At 35.9% G+C, this 23,683-nt stretch overlaps 1 protein-coding gene across 3 annotated transcripts in view; it reads right to left on the bottom strand.

The window, feature by feature from the left end:
* Positions 1-23,683, bottom strand: part of ATP8A1 (ATPase phospholipid transporting 8A1) — a 220,851-nt gene that overhangs the window by 134,308 nt on the left and 62,860 nt on the right. The window contains exons 7-14 of one of the 3 annotated variants that reach the window (XM_028088628.2): positions 18,340-18,413; positions 15,776-15,845; positions 14,610-14,737; positions 10,601-10,712; positions 8,908-9,073; positions 7,410-7,537; positions 4,688-4,765; positions 3,636-3,724 (exon numbers count right to left, since the gene is read on the bottom strand). In XM_028088628.2, the coding sequence (XP_027944429.2) occupies positions 3,636-3,724; positions 4,688-4,765; positions 7,410-7,537; positions 8,908-9,073; positions 10,601-10,712; positions 14,610-14,737; positions 15,776-15,845; positions 18,340-18,413 (845 nt within the window). Of the gene's footprint in view, positions 1-3,635; positions 3,725-4,687; positions 4,766-7,409; positions 7,538-8,907; positions 9,074-10,600; positions 10,713-14,609; positions 14,738-15,775; positions 15,846-18,339; positions 18,414-21,667; positions 21,742-23,683 lie in introns of all 3 variants that reach the window. The other 2 variants (XM_028088627.2, XM_088021182.1) reach the window with 2 other exon arrangements.

Raw genomic sequence — 23,683 nt, 5'->3', positions numbered from 1 at the left:
CATACAGATTGCTTTTAAGAAAATTTATCTTTTACATACAGGGAAAATGTCAATGAAATGTTTGATTAAATGACTAACGCAACAAAAATCACTCTTTAGTTGGCTTACTAGAATTTTTTTTTTTTAACTTTAGAGACTGTACTGTGTAAAGCTTTGCCCAGCTCATCACCTCATTCTAATAGTAAGGTCCAAATTACCGACAAAGATTACACTTAGGATTATAGTCTATTATATTCGCTGTATTGAGAGTCCTAGCTAGTGAACATAAAAGCCTCCTTACTCATTCCTGGTATTCCAGTTACTTTGATAAAACTGACTCATTCCCTACAGGAAGGAATTTGCTGAAATGATACTTTAACAAATGTTTAACAGTAGAATTTCTAGTTTGTAATAAGTTAAATTTAGAAATGACATCAATTTACATTTAATCAAAGATCTAATGAAACAATCTAGTAAGTTTAAACACAGTAGTATCTCTGACAAAGGTGAACTCTACAAAATAATCATCGCTGCTAAGTATGTACAAATCTTTATTTTGTTGCCCATCACGAATCCAATTTGGGCAGTGGTTATGCGAAATTAGGGAAAAATTACCAAGATTAAATTTTGAAGCACTGTTTTAAATGTTAAATATTATCTTCTTACAAACCTAAGGAATACTAGACAAAAATGAAGACACTTCAAGTCTTGTTCTCAAACCCATAAAAGCCAACAGAACTCACCTCTGACTCTACCTAGGGTAAAACTAGGCTTTATCTTACTTCTTAAAAAATGTTGAACAAGGATCAGTTCTGAATTTGTAACCCCAAAAGCATTTGTTAGTTTATGAAAATGTAGGGTGTTCTCCTTTTCCTGGTTTGGATAAACACCATGCTTTCTTCTGTTAGAGTTGAAGGTTCGTGTGCATAATAGTTCCCCATATTAAACAAGTGTTAACACTGCTACCGTGCAAATGGGGATTGCAAAACCATATTATTACCCTGTCTGGCTTCCGATAACCCAAGAGTGGCCAGAGGAAATTCCCACAGAAAGATGGCTGACAGTATTTACTTTTCTTGCTGAGTTTGGTGGAATTAACGAACAGTGGTGTGTCTCTTACTGTAAACACCTAAGCATCTGAAGTCTCCTGTATCAACAACTTCCTGTATCAACCACTCTCTACAATACAATGCTGACATCCCAAATGTCCATCAGGATGTTTGGGGGAGGGGATGTTGATAAAAAATCAGGGTTAAGGATCCTAAACACACATACACAACACTACATGATTACCGGAAGCAGTTTAACAACTCACTTCACTCAGCAAGGCTTCTGGTATTCTCAAAAACATGATATATCACCCAAGAAAGAAATGTATTTCTATCTATATAGTTAAGATTTGCAACCAAAGGAACAACTTTTATTTCTAATAAAACATGCTTTTGTTTTTTAATTAATTTTATTTTACTATGTTAGTCACCATACATTACATCATTAGTTTCTGATATAGTGTTCCACGATTCATTGTTTGCGTATAATACCCAGTGCTCCATGCAATACGTGCCGCCCTCCTTAATACCCATCACTGGGCTAACCCATCCCCCCACACCCCTCCCCTCTAGAACCCTCAGTTTGTTTCTCAGAGTCCATAGTCTCTCATGTATGTTTTTTTTATATCTAGAATTTTATACCTGGAAAACAACTTCAGAGATCATCTTATCTCACTATCCTCATTTTAAGGAGTTTGGAATATTTGAAAGGAATTATTGATAGTTACATGGTAGATGAGTGACAAAGCTAAGACTAGAGGTCATGTCTCATGGCTGCACCTCAATATTAAGAGATGTTATCTGCCCAAGAGGAAATTTGTTTTACTGGAAACTTAATCTAAATGATGACAGTTCTTAACTCTTAATAGTACTTCAATATTTACCAATCTGAAACCCACCCTATCATATAATGGTTGTTAGTGATACTATCACCAATAGATCCAGAAAGAACACTACTCTTTAGGACTACTGCCCGGAAGTGTTTAAGGGCTTGTTGCAAGAAGAAGAAAAAAACTTGGAAAAATGCAGGAGGAAGGCTAGATCTCATTCTATCTTTCTGTTTTGATTTCACAATCAATATTTGCTCATTTGAAAAACTTGCTTGTTCAATTGGAAATTGGCAAAATAAAAAAAAGGATGTCAAGTATCAAACACACCACTCTCAAATTCACTTATCAATGCAGAATTTCTGTAAAAACAATCTTCATAAATCTGTCAGCAAGTATAATACAACAAATGTTGTATTATATACAACAAATACATAATAAATAGAATCACCATAGGCCTTTCCTTCTCTTGTGGGTCAAATACGCATGACGTCAAAAAGTGTGTCTGCATCACCCCCTCCACAGCAGCTAACCAAATTACAAGGCTGGTAGCTATTGGTGGGGAGGAGTAAGGACAGCCTTTTCTAGGGGAAGTGGGGTAGTCTCAGATAGAGGAAAGATGCAAAATGGCATGCAGCCCTGGAAACAGTAAGTGTGCTTCTTAAATTAACAACCCGTCTTGGCAAGTGTGAAAAAGCCATTCAATCAAAGGTCTTTTCGGCTTCATTTACACACACAGTTTGAAGTCCATTTTAGTCACATTCTCTGCTAACTGAAAGAATAAGGGTATCCGCCTCCATCTCCTCTTTGTAGACCCTTGTATAGGAGAGAAACTTTTGCTTTTAGAATTTTTTACCAAATGGTTATTTATTTCTAATTTTAACTAAGGCATTTTCAAAATTCAATACATTATTTTTATACTCGCTTATGGTTTGGAGACAGAGTGTGAGTGGGGAAGAATGAGTACAAACCAGAAAACCCCAACACAAGTGCCCCTGCTTCAATGGCTAAGGGATCAGTATTTCCCAGTCTCACTTATAGATAAAGATAGTTGGAAAATTTGATAATAGTCACGGTCAAGGTCACTCCAACCAAGGAAAGTTTCATCTTTTGATCACATCCTTTTAGGAAATGTATAGATTAATTTTCTCACATTGTCCTAAAAAGGTATTTCAAAAAGAAGGCTTTTGAACGATTTAGGTAAACATAACTACAAAAAAAGAAATAAAAGGGTTCTTAACAAGCATATTCTAAAGGACATCAGGGACCTGATAAAAGTTTCTGAGGGTATTCATTACACCCTAGATTTAAGAGTTTCGTGTTCCTACCTCCTTCCCACCATCAGAAATTTAGATTGCTCTGTGACTGCAAAGAGGGGAGATAGTATAAGAAAAAACAAACTAAAGGGATAACTATCATAGAAACAACAGTATTTTAACTCGAAAACTGGACACTCTGCATGTTATTATGACATTGTACTCTAACTCCATGGCAATGTAGAGGGAACTGTATTTTTACTTCATGACCAGAGCCAGATAGAGACCTTTAGCAACTCTAAACATGGAAATACTACTGGGTAGAACCTCCACCTCATAGGTAATTCCAAATGAAAAACAACTTCAAACTATAACACAAAACATACATGTATGCTGAAGTCAAAACAGGGGCTTTTTATGTTGAAAAAAATTTCCCCTAATAAGAATTCTCAAAACACACCAAACTATTAGCACTAAATAAATGTGTGTTTCACATTCTAAATAAAGGGAAAAAAAAAACTCACCCATAAGCAACTCCAGCTATGGTGCACTTCTTAAACTGCATTACATTGCAGGTCAGAGTACCAGTTTTGTCAGAAAATATGTATTTTACCTAAAAAAAAGTTTAAAATTTCTCGTTAAAATTTCAGAAGTCTTTTTATGCCAGTCTCTCACAGAGGGGGAAAATACCCCTTAAAAATAAATTTTTTTTAATCAATCTTGTTATATTATAGGGGCACAATGCCATTAACTGATGATTTTCTTCACATTAAGGAATATGTTCAACTTTTTTTTATTTTAGTACTTTAGCAATGAATCCTTTCATGTATGAACAGTAAAGACTATCAAGATGGTTAGAAAAACTGCAGCCATACAGAAATATGCCTTGACATAGTCGGAATTTCCACTAGAAAGTGCCACTACTGTTACTTAACATTTATGGAACACTAAAACATCTACCAGGATTTCTCAACATAACAATTACAGAATTAGTAATGGCTTGTGCAATCAACTTCATATAACATCCGGATTGGTAAGAAAAAGGATAATTCTGGCCGAAATGTTATTTGAAAAGTAAGAGTTAGCAAATGGCAAAAATACAGAATAAGAATTTTTCCTGAGCTAGTATGTAAATATGGATTACAAAGATACACATATATGTGAATACAGTGTAAATTATGAATCTAAAATTCCTGTTTGATTACTTTCATACTTTGACTTACACAGCATCAGCGATCAAGTTAATTTTTTCTTCCTTTCTGGTCAAAAGCTATGAGCAATTTTAATACTGAGGGTTTATCACTCAAAAATAGCCAATACTTGACTAGTAATCAGATTATATACTGAAGGAAATCCCTTAGTGCAATACCTTATCTGAGAGCAAAATAGGTTTTACATAAGGTTTTAAAAACTTCATTTACTAAAAATGATAATTATGTACCAACAATGTATTTATGCTGATTATTCAAATAATGGAAAATTAGGAGCTGTCAATTCATATGAAGTTGCCACATATGGCAGAAATTACAACGAATCTGACTTCCCATTTAACGTATCAACAAGAAATTCGGTTTACCTGGCCAAGTTCCTCGTTCAGATTAGATGTTCGAGCCATAGCAGCAGTGTCTGTGGGTTCATAGTGCATGTCGAGATCCTTTTTTTTTAAATAAAAGAAATTACTAAATGCAACTGGTAACAAGAGATTACTGAAATTTTATTTAACTAGTGAGCTATAATACGAAACCACTCTCATATCTTGTCATCTTATACCATTTCAGTTGATTTCCCTGAGAAGTACTCGGTATAGAATATTATATTTCACAGTAAGGGCAGGACAGCCTGGCAGTTAGAGCATATCTCTGCAATCAGGCAATCTTGATTTTTCCATAATTCTACCATTTTCTAGATATGTGACCTGTGGTAAGGATTAAATAATGTACATGAAGTGCTTCCTCAAGTGTCTGACACAATATAAAGGACTTAATGTAGCTAAAATAAGAGCAGGTAACATTGCTCCAATAATTAAGATTTTTAAACCCCTAGAAAAAGTACCTAAGAGATTCTATCTGGTTCTACTTTCTTGGCTCAAGTTCCTTCCACTGTATATACTTGAAAGCAGGAGTGCACTTCTCAAAACCCAAACAAAAATGTACAGCTTTTGTATCAATTTGTGCTTGTTTTGTACCCAAACATTATGAGGCTTGACTATTAAGCCTGTAAGAATTAGTATTTTTCACAGTACACCATTTTATTGGCAAGTCAGGGTTTACTGATTTTCACATGTCAAAGGAAAGGACAATTCTGATCTTTCCCACATTTGCATTTCAGACTGATCAGCGTCAGTTCTGAAGAAGGTTGTTGACTTGTAGGTGCCATGTTTTAAGAAGGATATTAAACAACTGAGCAATGTTCAGAGAGGAATGAATGGAACAGGGAGTAAGTTGGAAATCAAGTCTAATAAGGAACAGAAAGAGATGGAGGAAGATGTGATAGAAGAATAGGCATAGTAGCCGAGGTCTTTTTTTGTTTTTGTTTTTTTAAAAAGATTTATTTAGAGAGAGAGTGTACGCGTGCGAGTGGGTGGGGAAGGAGAGAGAGAATCTCAAACAGACTCCGCAATGAGCACGGAGCCCGATGCAGGGCTTGATCTCACGACCCACATGTGATCATGTGAGATCACAACCTGAACTGAAACCAAGAGTGGGATGCTTAACCGACTGAGCCACCCAGGCACCCCCAGCTGCGTTCTAATACTTTGCAAGGCTATCATTCAGAAACACGATTAGACATTTTCATAAAAGATCAGGCAGAACCAGTATCAAAGGGGGGCAGTTATTAATCTCATTTCCACACACAGAAGAGCTGTCTGGTGAGAGAAGAACTGTCAGCAATGTTATAGAATCTCTGTATAATAGAAAGGTGGTTGAAAAGGATAAGCCTGCTGGGTTGCTCCAACACTCAAATTATGTCATTATTTGAAGCAAATATTATTTTTGAAAATCCAAGTAAAAAATAATGAAGTGACTATTTGATTTTCAAAATGAGTCCCCTTATGGTTTCTTATTGTAAAGTGGGACACCTCAAAAGGTTTTAATTTTATTTACACAAATTTTATTACATAATTTTTCAGCAACACATTTCCTGCATGAAATACGCCACAACTGCAGCTCATTTTAGATTTCTAAATTATACTGGTCTTCTACCAATGAATTAGGCAATTTGACAGCTGAGGTGGATCATTTACCATGGGAAGGTAATGAGCAGTGGCAAAAGTATTACCAGTTATATTTTTAAAAATCCTAATATTGTTCACTTGAAAGGCTTTTAAATAATTTAAAAAGATAACATCAAAAGATAATACCAAAATTTCCCAAAATAAAAGAAGAATTAAACTTTCTGGCAGATTAAGTCTGAAGGCTTATTTAATTTACATAAATTCATTAATTTTAACTTTGGTAAAATGAAACAACAACACGTTTTATAAACAAAATATTCAGGAAACAGATATCTAGCACATTTTTCCAAGATTAAAAAAAATTTGAGAAGAAAAATATTAAGCATAGCTGAATTTGTTTACAGTGGGGAAAAATAAACTACATAGGTATATAAACCATGACAGCAGTGAATACAGTATTATTTCTACAGTACTCAATTGTTTAGGAGGCTGTTTGCTATGTTGTGAGATTCCTCTGCTCTATATTACCACCATGAGATGCTGGTAAAGCATGTTTTATCATTCCTATCTAAAGGCCCAGGAAAATAAGTCTCAAAGAATTCAGGTGGCTTGGCAAAGTTCACACAGCTAGTAAATACAGAACTACAACAATAAACCAGGTATTTTAACTCCAAAGCTCATGGTTCTCCTTTTCCCCAAGACACACTATATAACCCAGAATAGGTTTCCTTAACTGGAGACCTAGTTTCCCAGAATGTCCGGTCTGTAAACTTGTGTGATTCTGAGATAAAGAGTTTTTGCTATTGATTTTTACATGTCAAATGAATTTGTTATAATTATATTAGAGTCAAAAATATTTTGAAATGTCATCTTGCAGTCAATAAAAGGTAAGGTATAATTAAAATTTTGTTTCTGAGAGATCAAAGGACACTATGAGGCGGGGTGCCCGGCTGGTTCAGTTGGCAGAGTGTGCGACTCTTGATCATGGGGTCATGAGTTCTAACCCCACATTGGGTGTAGAGATTACTAAAAAAAAAAATTAAGATCTTCAAAGACCCTATCTCCCCGCCAAAAAAGACAAAACATATATTTAGAATGATGAAAAATAATAATTCATATTTACCCAATTTATGAAGTATGCCTGGGTAAATTTCACCACTTCTAATGTAACCAACAAGCTGATAGGAATGAGATTGTTGAAAAGGATGATGAAGGTCAAGAAATTCAGTCCAAAATTATTAGCACCACCATCTGTTGGGGGAGGTGGGAAGAAAGTCATTTGTAGTTTTATAGATTTCATTTGCATTGACCAGAACTTTAGCCTAACAAAAATTTTACATATTATACAACATGTCTAGATAGTTCGGGAGGAACACTGTGCTGATAGCATATCCTTATTCTCAAATACATTCAGGATGGAGCAGCACTTTCTGTGTTCCGTATGTTGTTAGTACTATTAAGAACCTATTTTGGCTTATTAAGAACGAAGGAAAGCACTGCTCAGTATTTCAAATCCTGTTCCAAACAGGAAGTTTGAGATATCGGGGACAGTTTTGTGGGTTTATAAATGTAAACTCTCCATTGGGCAAAATCACTGTTATGTAAATTCTTAAAAAGCACTTCTGATTTAAAGCATGCCTTAAAAGCAATCAAACAAAACAGCAGCAAAACTAACCCAAATAGCAAAAACAATGTAGGGCTGTACCCTAGGCAAATTATACCCTTCCTCTTCAATAATGAAAATAGAACCACTATGGCAGACACACCGTAAAGTATCTGAAGAAACAAACTAATGGGAGTCCTAACAGTTCTAATGTTGAGATAGTAAATCAATGTAAAAAAAAAGTTGGGGTAGCCACAAACTAAATCAATATGATAAAAACTGAAAAAAAATCAATTTTGCTACAAGGTTTACTAGAATTTGCTTTCACGCTTTTGGAAATTAAGTATTTATTGGTTAAGTACTCAGGGCACGTATTGCATGGAGCACTGGGTGTTACACGCAAACAATGAATCATGGAACACTGCATCAAAAACTAATGATGTGCTGTATGGTGATTAACATAATAAAATAAAATAAAAAAAAAAAGGCAATGCAAACTTATTTTCCAGAAATATTCAGGGATGGTACATCCCCACCATAGTAAAAGGATAGATAGCCCAAAAAGAACCTATTTAATTGGATTTTCCCTAAGACAAGATGACCATTAACATGGAATTTACTGCATTCATGAGTTCAAATGAAAGTACAGTAAATTTAAACATTTTACAAGCATGTGCTTGAAATATAATCAATCTGCTTTATTCACTGGTAGCTATCTAACCGCTTGTATGAAAATATTTTTAAAGAATGAATAACATTCACAAAAATAATATTAATAACCTATCATTTTATACTACTCTAGAGTAATCACTATATTTTTAAGGATTCTGAAATTTTAGAGACTAACAACATTTTACTTTCTTTTACTGGAAATTGCATTGAAAAATAAAATTAAATGCCCAGTTATCGTGGCAATAAGGTTTTCTTTTTAGGAATTATAGGAAATCCCATCAGCCGTGAAACAAACACATGTTTTAATGAAAGAAAAAATAAATACCATAGGCACTTTAATGCTTACAGTTTAGGTTGAGATACCAGTCCTTCCCAGAATGCCTCCGATTCCAAATGGCTGAGCCCACAGAACAGATAAGAGACATGGCAATTAAGATACAAAATAAAATCAAAATTTGTACATTTGTAATCCGTTCCACATTTGAGAGTTTAAGGGGTGGACTTGTTGAATTCTGTAAAAAGAAAGAAGATGAACAATAAAAAATGTGTACAAATCGATTTAGTAATGTGTATTTGGTATTTTGATGAAGATGACAAAGTCAGTCACAACTCAAAATCTAGACATGGGTAGGCACCTGAAAATCGTACAGGAAAAAAATCACAGATGTGATAAGCTGTCAAATGTTAACCACCTTTTTTTTTTTTCCTAAAGGCCACTATACCACCAAGCCTTTTTCTAGGATGTAAAACAATAATAAGAAGAGAAGGAAATAATACTTTTAGAGACATAACTTTTGCTTGTGGCAGGAAGATGAACAAGGCATTACTTGACTACTTAAGCAAAGAGGATAGATGAATTTAACAGCTCAGCTCAGGAAGAGAGACAGAGGAGGTGGCCTATGCACCCATAACCAGAGACCTGGAAGTTCCAAAGTAGGCTTAAAGGATTTCTGGTTTCCAGATTTCTGGTGGCATTCAGTAACAGCAACAATCTAAGTAGTTCTGGCTATAAAGAATAACAGAAGTAAGTTTCCTTAGCTGTGGTTAATGATAAAAGCAATCACGCTACATCACTGCTAACCAAGGCATCCATGGGACAGAAAATTAAACGTCATCATAGATATAAAATAATGGTTTACAGAATTTATAAAATGGTTAAGGGTGGAATCATTATGGTTAGGGTAGAATCATTAATAGCAGTCCCATATGCCTGTCAATAATGTCTCCATGACTTTACAGTTTCCAAAGTTATCAGACCTTAAAGCAGATTTTCATTTAGTATCTTAAAATAGTTTTGCCCACCCATCTAACCCCTGAACACTCATGATATTATGACAGAGAAGAAGCATCCTCAGGCACGTGTAAACATTACAAGTGCTAAGACTAAAGCTGATTAGAAATGGCTTAACATAAAAATGTTACCAAAAAAGGGTCAACATTTGGCTCACAAATTCTTCTTTTTTTAATTTTGTTTTAAAGATTTCATTTATTTATTTGACAGAGAGAGACAGCAAGAGAGGGAACACAAGCAGACTTCCTGCCAAGCAGGGAGCCCGATTCAGGGCTCCATCCCAGGACCCTGGGATCATGACCTGAGCTGAAGGCAGATGCTTAACGACTGAGCCACCCAGGCGCCCCCCCTTCTTTTAATTTTACGAAAAAATGAAAACAGTTCTAAAATTTGATCACTGTATTAAAATAAAATTATAAGACAAACACTTTAATGTAGAGCACTCACAGCACATAGACAACTAGTATCTACCACTGCAATGGTGAGTAAATGTTGCCAGAGGACCGATACAAAAAATCATTAAGAGTTCACGCAGTGTTGATCTCTGATGAAACTTTCCCATATTCTTGCATGCATGAGCCATTTTATGGCCCCAAACACTGAAGAACGAGATTCTGAATGTACAGAGTGGGGCTCTGAAATCTGTGACAGATGGTCTGCTATGTTTGGGACTACTGCATAGAGAGCTACAAATAGTGCATTTTCAAGAGAATAGGTCCACAAGGTTTTCATAGATAAAAAATCCCACCTGCATCAGCTTGGTGTCATGTCCAGTGTAGACAACTATTCCATGAACCCACTGTGTATTTCTCAACTGGGCGCCTCGAAGAAGAATCTGATCTGCTCCCAGGGGGACAGTGCTATGATAGATGATGTTTACATTAGAAACAACATTTTCCAAAATGCTTAAGAATTCTATGGCTACTACATAGTTCCAATGAAGGTTCTGCTATTAAAATAGCCCTTCTCACATTTACTTTATTTTTAGAAAAATAAGTAATTTTCCTACCAGTAAGAATAATATTTTTTTTACACAAGGACAGCTGGAGGGAAGCATTTCGGTTTCTTCTCCCTAGCACCCAACCAGCCATTTCCTACAACTTCACAATCCAAGATAGTAGGCAATGTTTTGGAATTCAGAGGCTAATTTTCAAACCTATTTAAGACTTTTCTTGATTTAGTAAGTCTGTTTAGGTTTCTGAGATGTTTGGAAGTGGTGAGGTTAGGGGATCTGCTCCCCCTCCCACACCTAATTAAAAATAGCTTTGTGCATAATAAAGGTTCAAAAAATAGACAAGGCAAGGTAAATACATAGATCTCATCATACATTTACATTGCCATCCCCACCCTACAGACATAAATCCTGTATTTAAAATCTCTAGGGTAATTTTTTGTATTTGAATTTCAATTCTCCAAGAACTGTGAATAAGTTTCTAATCAATGATAAGCATCTAACAAGTCTTAAACTTTCTTCTGAAATGACAGCAAATTGAGGATACCCATCCCATTTCATTTAAACCACATTTTTTCATGAATAAAGGCCAAATTGGGTCTTTTGTGGGTTCTTGGTAAAACTACCCACTATGGTAGGTTGTTGGTTGACACAACCTCACACAGAGATATCAGAACAGTACAAGTTATCACAGATATAGTGGGATTCTTGATGGAAATGTACAAGATGTAACAGTTCAAGGATTCCTATCACTATGTCTTCATTTTAGTATAAAAAAAGAAAGAAATGTCAAATATAAAGAAAATTAAAAAAAAAAAAAAAAACTTCTGGAAAAAGAAGGAAACCTCCCTAAGAAAAGTCTCCAGAGAACACAGAACTTCTTGGCCAGTAGAGACAAAGTGAGGTTGAATCTTTCATTTCTGGGGGGCTTTTTTTGGTCTGGTAGGTGTCTAAAGCTGGTAGTGGCTTGGGCCTTGGACCTTCTTTCAGGAGCTATGCAAGGGTCACTGGCTCAAGTGAAATCAATCCAGATGGGTGGGTAATAACAGCACCTGAAGGCCTCTACTTAAAGAAACCCTTAGGAAACAGTGTATGTCAATTTAGAAAAAGAATCCAGCGTCTATAATTCTCATTCTTTCTGTAGAACAGCATGCCTTTCAGACCCATCTGGAAGGGAACCCCTCTTGTGTATATCTCAAGATTTGGGGTGCACTTCAGAGTTGGGAGGGGACCTTAGGTCTAAAGCACATTTCCAAGAAGTTCTTGGGAAGCTGCTAGATTATGCTCTGGGGTACATATGTGCCAACTGTCCCTCACATATACAATGGGGTCTAATAGGACAACTGTCACCTCAGCATTTGTGGTGTGGATTGATTGGAATTAGGTACAAACTCCTCAAAAGCAAAAAAAAACAAAAACAAAAACCTTTTTAATTGTAAGGATTCAACAAGAATTAGTTATTAGATTTCATCAGAGTTGGAATTCCAAAAATTCTGGCATTAGACAATGACTCTCATCCTTAATAATGGAATCAAAGAACACTCATTCCAAACAAAGGGGTTCCAAGAGCTCTGGGTAATCACTGTAAACATCAAATGTGCTACAAATACAAGGTACGTTTCCACCTTTCATATATTTTAAAGCATATTATATAAATTCTATCTGTACCCTAAATCTTGGCATGATCATACAAAGTTTCTCTTCCACTGTGTGGATTTGCTTGGCATTGATTTTGATGGGGAACTGATAAGAAATGGAACTGGGCCAGTTAGGAATGTCAGACTCTAGAAACATTACTTATATAAAGGGCCAACTCTATTATTAGTCTATAACATATGTTCACTTTGTGAGGTCACTCTGTGCAAATTTTAGAACAATATATAATTACTTCACAAATTACAGGAAAGTTTTTGGTGGATCAGAATGACGATGACAGTTTAGGGTATATTTCAAATGTCTTTTAGAATCCAAATACTGTAATAATGCAATTACAAAATAATGAAAGCACTGACAATCTCTCAGGCTGGTGGAAGGAACTAGTGCATTTAGCTGTCCACTACATCTACCTGGTAGGTAAGGTATATTGTAAAGTAGAGGAGTCGGGGGGGGGGGGAAGGGAAGGGAGGAAGAAGAGGGAGATTGGAAAGACCCCCACCCTTCCTGCCAAGTGCTACTCCATTTCTGCTCCCTTTTGCAACAAAGCTCCTCAGAAAATCTGTCTCACCCTGGTATTTTCCACCCTATCCACTATCTCAGACTTACTTCCTCAGGCTCCACCAGTTCTAACCAAGCTCAAGGATTTCTACTTGCTAAATCCAACTGTTAATTCTCAGCCTCACTGCACTTGACCAGCAGCAACATCTGACCCACTTTAGTCACTCCCTCTGCCTTGGTAGAGTTTCCTCACTCTACCTTGGCTGCCTTCCTACCAACCTGATTTTGGTTTCTTTGGCTGGTCCCTCTTCTTCTCAGCCTTAATGTTGCAGAGACTTAGGACAGTCCTTGGGACTCCTTACCTTTCTATCCATACCCCTTCACCCTCAGTGATTTCATCTACTTCCATGGCTTTAATTATCTATGCCAACTATTCCCAAATCTGTCTCATGACCCAGGTCTCTATCCCAAACTTCAGGCTTACATATTCATCTGCCTCCCTGACACAAACTTATTAAGTCCAAAACTGAACTGCTGGTATCCCCCCTAAGCCCTCTAATGGATCCCCATTTCATTCAGAGTAACACCCTACAATAGCCTTCAAAGCTTTGCATGGTCTTTCTTTTATTACTCTTTCTTGGTGACTCCACTCCAACCATGCTGGCCTCCATGAAATTCCATAACTACTCCAGGTGCTTTCCCACTTTAAGATGATATAATAATCTAACTAATAATTGGCACTATTCCTTCTGTCTCCCTTCAGATATGTGAACGGCTAACTTCCTCACTTCCTACTCACCTGGCTCAAGTGTTACCTCCTGAATGAGACTTACTTAACAATCCTAACTCAAAGTGATTCCCTCCCAAGGACTCCCAATCTGCCTTGTCCTGTGCTATTTTTTTTCCAAAGCATTTATCAGTCTCTAACACAGTATAAAATTTTCTTATTTATCATTTTATTGTTTGTCTGTTTGCCCTTCCCTTACTGCAAGAAAGTAAGCTCACAGAGGCAGGTCTATCTATCTCTTTTGTTTGTTGCAATCTCCTTAACACCTGTAACTAGCTTAGTCCACTAGGTGTTTAATACTGGTTGAATCAATGAGGGAAGAGGCAGGAAAGAGAAGTGGGAAGGGAAGAAGAACAGGAATCAGGTGATGGCAAAGATAAATACAATTGATAACACGGCCTAGAAAGGAGCATATGAAATGATACAGAGAAGAAGACAAGAAATTATCCAGTACAATAAACTCCTTGGGGGTAGAGTCTAAACTCCTTGAAGCACCTGTAGATCACAGGTAAGGACCCAAGCCATGGAGACTGCAGATAGGCCTATAACATAAGGATTCTGGCCAAAGAATAAGCTACTAAACAATGTGCCAGAATCCTGGAATGTCCCTGAAAACAGGACAATTGTTTGGCAGGAATCCTGAGGAAGTCTTCAGCTGTACCAAATGCATAGTGTTGAGAGCTAACATTTCTGCAAAAAGACTCTTGTTGGAAAGTAATATAGAAATGCTTAAGAAAGATGCTTTGAGCATTCAAACTTAGAGCATGAGAAAAGAATATGTACTCAGGCTTGGAGAACACTCAGCAATACACCTGAGACACAGTGAGTTCTGTGTTTTTATGAAAATTTACCAATTTTACGTACCTGTGTCCATCAAGCCTTATGTTTCCAACAAAATCGTACAGATGTCTGTTTGGACTTTCACACTCGATTCTGCCAGAAATTCTCATCAAACTGTCAATGTCTTTTATATCTGATGTTGCTGGTAAGCCCTGTTTAGAAATTTTTAAATAAGCAAAAGATTAACTGAGTTGCATGTGGGAGTGAGGGAGGGGGGATTCTGAATTCATCTGGGCCTTAAGATCTAAGAGATCCCACTATTTTATAAGCAAGTCTCCCCCCTTATACAATACTCTTTGCCAAATCATAGTTAAGGGGATACCTTCCTCTCTGCTTGAACACAAGAGTAGGGCAGCTTTCGTGAAAGTTTGAAAACATATTTGAGACTATAAACTTGTCTGCAAAGATATTTTGAAGTCCTCAAAGAACTGTTTGTTTCCAAAAATAAAATTAATATTTAGCACTATAGTCTGTCTGCTGAATCTCAAAAAAGGGAATGCAAAATAAATAGAATCTATGTCCAAAGAAGAGTCAGTATGTTTCTGTTCTTTCAGTCCACAGAGAAGGAAAACTCAGAAATGGTTCTTCCTTCTGGCCAACTAGATTCTACTAGCTGGAAGTAGACAGGCCCCTGTTTCCCAGGGCCCTCTGAGTTCAGGTGCTACGATGACCTGTTTCTACCACATCCCAACCTTCCCACTGTTATTTCCATCATCCACCTAGAACCCAAGAGAGTACATTTTTTAAAGTCTCTTTAAATGACTGTTGCTTTCTGTCAGGGATGGTATGTGAAGCAAATATAGAAATCTAAAACTATTCCCTGAGATTAGTGAGACTTTTAGAACAAGCAATGGAAACTCTGTCTTTTCAATATGGCAAAGCCAAACCATGATTTGGTCCAGGGGAATAGGGAAAATAAAAAGTGAACCCCTGTCAAAGCACTCAGAACTACTAGTATTATTACCACTGTTGGCTATTACATCAAATATTAAAAATATTACAAATAGTATCTAGATGATGGACCACAGTTAATCAGTCAAGTAAATCTGAGTCTTCCATTATACTTGATGTATCCTCATAGTGGCTCAATGAGAAAGTATTTGCAATTAGAGAGAATTACTTCAAGACAATAACAGAAATAAAGCTCTTGATTCCATGTAATAAATCAGCAAACCTGAATTAGATCTTACCTGCCTAATTTTCAGGTTTGTTTCACCATCTAAGTTGGATGTTTCAATGTAGCACATGGCCTGGGGCTCGCTGTTGTTTAAAATTGAAAAGCAAAAGATTTAGTGGGGGAAGGAAAACATAATAACTAATTTAAATGCTTAGACTCACTGAAACCTGTTGTTCTAACCAAAGTTCTAGCCATCTAGTTTCTTGATGATTTTCATTCTAACTGCTAAATGCTGGGAGGCAGAACCCATGCATAACAATCCATGGATCAGCTTTTCAGCTAGAACGACCAAAAAGCAATTTCCTGACCATCAGTACTGATCTTCAAGATAATGTAAATGATTAGACCTGCCACAGGATACTTAAATTGCTCATCCATAGACACAACACAGACTGTATCTGAAATGTAAAGTAGTTTGTGTCCAGATTTATCTTCAGCTCAAAAATACCAAGTGAGATTTCATGCTTGTAGCCCATGTATAAATTGGTTAAGGAAAGTGTTTGATTAGCAAACTCCAGATTGCTGCTTCCGCAAACTTGCCTTTACTACCTTTTAAAAAAAGATGAATAGAATGCTACGAATCATATTTACATTTTAAGGCTACTTTAAAAAACTGTATGAGCAGATTTTAAAATGAAAGTAGATAAACACTCTTCTCCCTCTGTTTTCTTTTTTCTGCTCCTGTTCTATTTAAGGTCATTTCAGAGATTCTCATGGGAGAAACTAAAGCAAGCCAACTTGGCCATGTTGCTCCTTGACCAGAACCTAGAAGATCCACTTCATGAGGCCCCACCAGAGTGTTTTTGGGAAGTGTGGTGAGCAGCGGATGGTGGCAGGGGTCTGTGCACCCTGGACTGTTTATATCCTTCCTCTTCACAAACTGACTTTACATGCCCAGCAATTAAGGACAGGTGAATTTGCCATCTACTTGTATAATCGGATCCTCGAGTATCAGAAGTGTTCTGGAGTGATGTCAATCTCACGAACACGTGGTTATACAGTAAACCTAATTAACATCATATAAGTAACTCCAAATGTAATCTCAGATTAGCATATGTCTTCAAAGTTAGAAACTATTTTGTCAGTTCCAAACACCTGCAATCTTCTAATCAACTTTCAATTTGTACATGTGTAAAACAGACTAATCCTAAGTTTCAGAAATGGGCATGTGGCTTAGTTGTGTGGCCTACAGATTTGTGAAAATTGCTGAAACATATGGTCACTGATCAAATATTTTACAGATTCATTTTAAAGTCACTTGGCAAGTTCTTCAATTTACTCTATGGACTTTTTTTTTTCCCCTCCCATAAAGCCTGATACTTTTTTCCCAACTGAAGAAGTTTTTTAATATTTGTATTTTCATTCTGTCACTTATTCAACATCTTGCTCTTTATTACTGTCACAATAGTAATCTGCCTCTGGTAACTGTTACTAATTTGTAATTTACTCATGTATACATTTGAAACATAAATGGTTTATGAAATTATAAAACATACCTTCTGATAATATAGAAGCACAATGACAAGCAAATGCTAAGTGAACAATGCAGATTCTATATTTTGGCAGTAAAATGTGTTAAAATACTACTGATCAATATATCCAAAGCCATTCTCACATTAAAATGAGACTAACATTCCTTTTTTTTTTTTTTTTCCCACAAAGCAATTCTTCTGGGACTTTAAATGGCTAGGAAGTTAAGAAGTCAAATGGCTGACTTCTATCTGAAGTGGGGCCAATAAAAGGCATCCAAATTCAGAACATTCTTAATCCTTTAAGACAGCTGTTACTGAAGCAGTTCTTAATAGTGCTATGAAAAAGCAGCAAGAGGTTTTACATAAGGAGTCATGCTAGGTAATAAATATTTCAGCAGATTATGGTGACATCCAAAACGCAAACTACAGTCAGAAAGGCAAGGCAGGCTTTTTGATTAGTAAGTGGGAAAAATGAAACAAGATGCATATCACAATACAGACACCAGTAGACAGCTGAACTTTATCACAGTAACATGCACTTTGTCACTAGTTACAAGTGGGATAAAACGGATCCCAAAGCATGCAGTACAAAATGTACGACATCCAGCTTTGTGCAGGGGGTCCTCTGTAAACCCTAGATAAGCCCAAATTACAGTCATAATTGCTGAAGGGATTCTATAAGACTTATAGAAAATTTCAAATATAAGAATAAGACAAAATTTCTCAATAACTTCATTTCATGAAAAGCTTCACACTGTTCAAAACAGTATCCTGGAGAGGTATTATATTCAGCCTTAGTATTTAGGCATGTTGTTAAATACGAATATATGTTAATGATGTATAGGAAATTAAAATCTACCTTTACAGTCATGCCTAATAGACTCCTATTGATAACAATAGGAGCTGAATCTGCCCCCTTGAGGGACAAACAGCATTCAACACTGTATTCATAAAAGGCCTTTAAAATGTCTATCTCCAAGAAGTATAAAAAATTTTGTGTTTTAAAGGAAGAGACATTGAACTCAACCATCTTTGGGTGTAATTGTTCTCTGTTGTAGGGTGAGGATCCACATACACACATCCTGTACGACTCAGTGGTTCTAACCTTGAGGACAGGCTGATGAGATCTGCTGGGAGATGTTCCCCATTGGTCACTTTCACTATTTCCCCTACTGCCACCTACAGGTCCCAGTTTAAAATAATTAAAATGGAAAAAAAAATGAAAAACAGAAAAAAGAAAAACCAAACAAATGGACAAGAGAGACAGAAAGTTTGAAATTATTATAGAAAATAATACATGTTAATAAAAATGTCTAATGCCAATTTTTTCAAAATTTATTTTGATCAGGTCTAAAGGCACAAGAAAACATGATATAGTCAAGGATTATTTGCTTTTAAGCCCAATTTTCAAAAGTTTATTCACAAGACTCTCTTACCAAATAAAAACATGATTTTATATAGAGAGCTACTTATTTTATAGATTTTTCCTTTCTCCAATTCCTCACTCTCATGCCATCTACTCCTACCCAAGAAGGAAAGAATTGTGGAAACCATGTTTTAGGCTTTTGAGAAACCAAGTATACTGTACTAGTCCTCCCTGCCCCCACCCACACACTAAGAAAAAGACAAGTATTAGAAATTTTCTGATTCCAAAACATTTTCAAAGTTAACTGTATACATATCATTAACTTTAATGCAAAGCTATAAAGATATGGATCTTAGGATGTTAGAAGGCATAATTGCAGCCTTTTGAGTTGTTCAATAATTAACAAAGTCTTGGTAATGCATTGTCTTAGAAGGGTAAGCCTTTGAATCCAGGGAAAGTTTTTCAGAGGCTTATGAAACAGACATGCCAGGAACCTGTGTGGACCTGAATTAACAGCTTGAGTTATTTTACTCGGTTTTTATACTTTCTAAACTCATATATGTATTTGTTTGTTATATACTAAAACCTCAGTTTCTTCACGTCAAAGTGAAAACCAATGAAACACACTAACTTTCAACAATGTTCATGCGTTAATTTCAAACTACCTCGAAGAAGGTGCATTGTAATTAATAACTGAAAAATATTTGGAAATGAAAATATTATAAACTGTTGCTTATGCTTACTGTTAAGTGGTGCCCACCTGCAGGTGAAAATCACCATGTCCTTATTTTGATAGGGGACAGTGTGGCATAATGAAGGATTAGATTAGGGATTAAGTATCTCAACCTTGACCTAGTCATCAGCTAAAGTTAAATGGCAAAAAATAAGACTTAAAGTCGAGATTCCACTTTCTGTTAAATGAGGACAAAAGCTTCTACCTATTTGTTTGTTTGTTTTTGTTAAGAAGGCTCCATGACCAGTGTGGAGCCCAACGGAGAGCTCCAACTCTCAACCATGAGATTAAGACCTAAACTGAGATTTTGGACAATTAACCAACTGAGTTACCCAGGCATCCCAAAACTTCTACCTATGTCATAAGGCTAATGCAGGTTCACAAGAGTAATGCAAAACCTTTTGAGAAAAAAACCAAACAAACCTGAAAGGTGGTATTTTGCCAATGGGATAGAAATATGTAACGGTAGAGGCTTTATACTTTAAATGCTACTAAGTAACTAAATGCAATGAATCAGATAATCTTTTAAAAAATAATAATCTTTGAAGCAAGTTAATCTCTGTGGATTCTATATTAAGCTATAGAAACTATTGTGGCATCTGGCCAACTCAGTAGGTGGAGTGTGCAACTCTTGATCTTGATGTTGTGAGTTTGAGCCCCACTTTGGAATTAGAGATTACTTAACAGTAAAATCTCAAAAAACAAAAAAAGATATAGACACTATTTTGATCTACCCTATCTATAGCTACACTACAATATCTACAAGCCACCAGTGAATGTTTTTAATGTTGAGAAAATAACTCCTATAAAAATGCTCTAAACTTTAAGAAATTTGAGCATTGAGCTTTCTGGGAGTTTTTGGGGTTGGATAGAGGGAGATGAAAAATATTTTTTAAAACTTTCAATTCAGAATTAAGTATAAAGTCAGGGCAATGTAGTCAACTATCTCCATACTTTTAAGCATATAAAAAATAAATACTGTAATGGTTCACATACATGATACTCTCTATGATAAGTTATGTCTCTATGACAGGTTTAATCAGGAAAACATCATTACTTTCTTAAATTGCTGGAGTGCTTCACAATCATTTTGAACTTTGTCATGGGACATTTAGATGGTCAGTCATCTACTACATTTATCAACCTTTTACTTAGTACCACCAAGTACACATCGTTCTGTTGGCTAGGCATTCTTAAAACTTAAAAGATTACTGAATTTAATAAAAAAGAGAATCAGGAAATATTAGAGCTTGATCATTTACTCCATCTTCCACATTTTAAAAGATGTGAAATCAAGACCTGAGATTAAGTACTTTGTTCAAAATCATGAAGCCAGGATAAGAAGAACCCTGGTTTTCTGTCTTCTCCTGAGCAAAGCTTTCTCTAGTACCTGATGTGAGACAATGATAGTAAGTTCACTGTTAAGGTCATTCTCACACAGCCACGTGTGGACCAGCACCTCTAGATAACTCTTATTTGCTCAGTTAAGTTTCACTAACTTGTTATAAATCCAATCACTTTAAATAATGACCTGATTAAACAGATTTTGAAAAAAGGACACTGTCCATAATTATATGTGGATTTTACAAATAAAACTGTCCAAGGAAATGATGATAAACAACCTCTAAGATATTAAAAAAAAAAAAACAGTTTTTCTTAATTTATATTAGGACTAGTTTTACAAGTTTTTAAACCCCAAACCATTTGAAAATCACATTCTTTAAAGGGTAACAGTGCCATATGTTCTGAATACTAATTCATGACTCTTGTAAAGGTGAATAAAACAAAAATTATCTAAAATTCTGTCTTAGAACTTAAAAGAGCAAAATAATTGTTTTTTGGTTGGAAGAGTATGGCATTTCAAAAGGTATGACGACAAAAAAAGAAATCATTCATCCATTTTCTTGTACTAATGCACCATAAAGATCAAGGAACTTTGGAGGAATATATGAATGCATCATAAAGAAATTTATCATGAACAAGGATTGTAAGATAAAATGAACAGAACCCAATCCATGTATTATATAATAGAAATGACAGGAAATCTTAGGAGTTAGTGGTCCACAGAAAAGTCTCTGGACATATCCAGAGAGAGTAGACTCCTAACTGTAATTATAACTTGAATTACACAGTATAGGACCTATCACTTATTCTATATGGCAAACATGAAAGAGTCCTTTAAGTCCAATAGATTTTTTTTAATGTTTCATTCAAAATCATTAGAGAGGTTTTAAATTCTTCGTTTATTCCTTATTTCCTTGGAGAAATCACAAGGTCAATGCAGGGTAGAGAAACCATCCTCTACACTGTTTGAGCATCAGTAGGTATCTCTACCTTGATGAGAGAAGTACAGTGTCAGCAGGTATATACTCTTTGCCTTTTATTATAACTATATCTCCAACATTTACCTGAAAGAAAACTGGGAATCGGTTAATTATCTGCATTGAAAGATAGTTACAAATATACAACCCACTGTATTTAAGCATAGAATACAGTAAAAAATGGTTACTGGCAAACAAGAACCACTTATCTACACAAAATGGCATAAAATTATCTAGGAGTGAGGCCAAGGATGGGGCAGTCCTTTAAGTTATGAACACTGTATCTTTGTTTTTATCAACTACATGACTTCTCTTAATAAATTCATCCATTTTATCCACTTAATCGACATCTCAACTTCTCAGATTCTCTCTCTATGACATAAAAATAAAAAGGAGGAATTTACCCAGTGCGATTTTTACCCTATTTAAGGAAATCTCAATGTAACCAGAAAAACCAACTTTCATACATATGATCATTACTCCTCATGATGACCTTAGGAAATAGGTGTTAGTTATAATCCATAATTTAGGGAGGAAGAAATGAATCTTAGCTTCTATTTGCCTAAGATCACAGTGACTGGAAGAGCTTATACTCAAACCTCTATCTGACTGTCTGCAAAGCCCGATTGTGCATAAGTAAATATAGTAAAATAACACTGTATCTTAAATAAAAATTAAAAAAAACTAAAATGCTTAATCTTTTCCTAGTTTTGCTACTTGGTAGCGTTCTTGTGAGCATGGCCTAAAGACAAAGATAAAATAAGGCCAGAAACTTTTTAGGAGCAATTCAAGTGATAGGCTTGTCACAGAGCTTTTAGCAAACAATATGACTCCAACTAAGTAACGACTTGACCCAGTTACACTGTAACCACTCCCATTACAACATGAAAGTGCCCTCTCAGTAGCCAAATAAATCTACATAAGTTTCAATACTTAATCAAGAGAAGAAAAGCCTTTTCTTGTTGTTGTTAAAGCCTTTTTGTTCTTTCCTCTCCTTACTTTTCCCTGAACCCCAAAATAACACTTTACTGGGGGAAAGGAGAGAACTGTGTCCTCAGTGGGAATCACGATAAAAAAATTATGTCAAAGGCAGCCCACTGTGGTCTACTTTATACACCTTGGGGAGGAACGTTGGGGAAGGTTGGAGGAGGTCTTCTAATCTATGGTGTGTATGTTGGTTATGGAAGCTCTGATTACAAAGAGGTTTTAGCTGAAATCTGGATAATTTGAAATTGACAAATTTCCAGGGACCTTGGAATCATACATCCCCTCCCTTGAAAAAGTGCAAATTGGGAAATTAAAAAAACCACCACCACCACCCAGCAAACACAGGTGTAAACTGGACTTTAATGTGTTGGGATAGTCCTCTGACAGCACCCGGGATCAAGAAGTATGAGGTCACTGGAACATTTAGAGAGTGCTGCCCAGGCTACCACTTAAATGTTCTTTAATCTCTTGTGTGGTAATGTTTGTTCTCCAATTAGACTAGATGCTTCATAAATCTGGGATATTTGTCTGCATTATAGTGGAAGAGTTTACCGGTTCGACTTAAAAAATCCTGAATTGATCGTACTGCTTTCCCACATCTTTATTCATTCTTAAGACAAAAGCAAGGCTTGTAGTCATTAAACTGAAGATGAAAACAAACCATTAGCACCTGATAAGGTATAATGTCCTGACTCAGTGGCCTGGGAAAACCAAGGGCTCACTAAGAGCTAAAGTAGTTCTCGCAATAGTATGAGGAGAGCAGAGAACTTGCTCCTTGTTTAAGATACCTAGGTTTTAGATCACTTCCCAAACATATCCAAGCACCTCTCTTTCTTTTTTCCGTTCTGAGCTCCTAATGTGGCATTCACCTCTTCAGCCTGGTTTGTGCATAAGAGTAACAGACAGAAATAACAGACAAAAGTCAAGATGGCAAAAATTCCTTGACCACATATTCTCAGTGGAGGAACAACCCAACAAAGCAGCTTTAGGACCCCAAATACTGAGGTTAAGGAGATATTTAGGGTTTTAGGCTACTACCGGG

The sequence above is a fragment of the Eumetopias jubatus genome, unplaced genomic scaffold (genome assembly GCF_037043125.1).
Source record: "Eumetopias jubatus isolate StellerSeaLion01/CBP00866 unplaced genomic scaffold, mEumJub1_p1.0 scaffold_2, whole genome shotgun sequence".
Lineage (NCBI taxonomy): Eukaryota > Metazoa > Chordata > Mammalia > Carnivora > Otariidae > Eumetopias > Eumetopias jubatus.
Note: the sequence above shows the minus strand (reverse complement) of the source record. Positions and strands in the feature narration are given on the sequence as shown.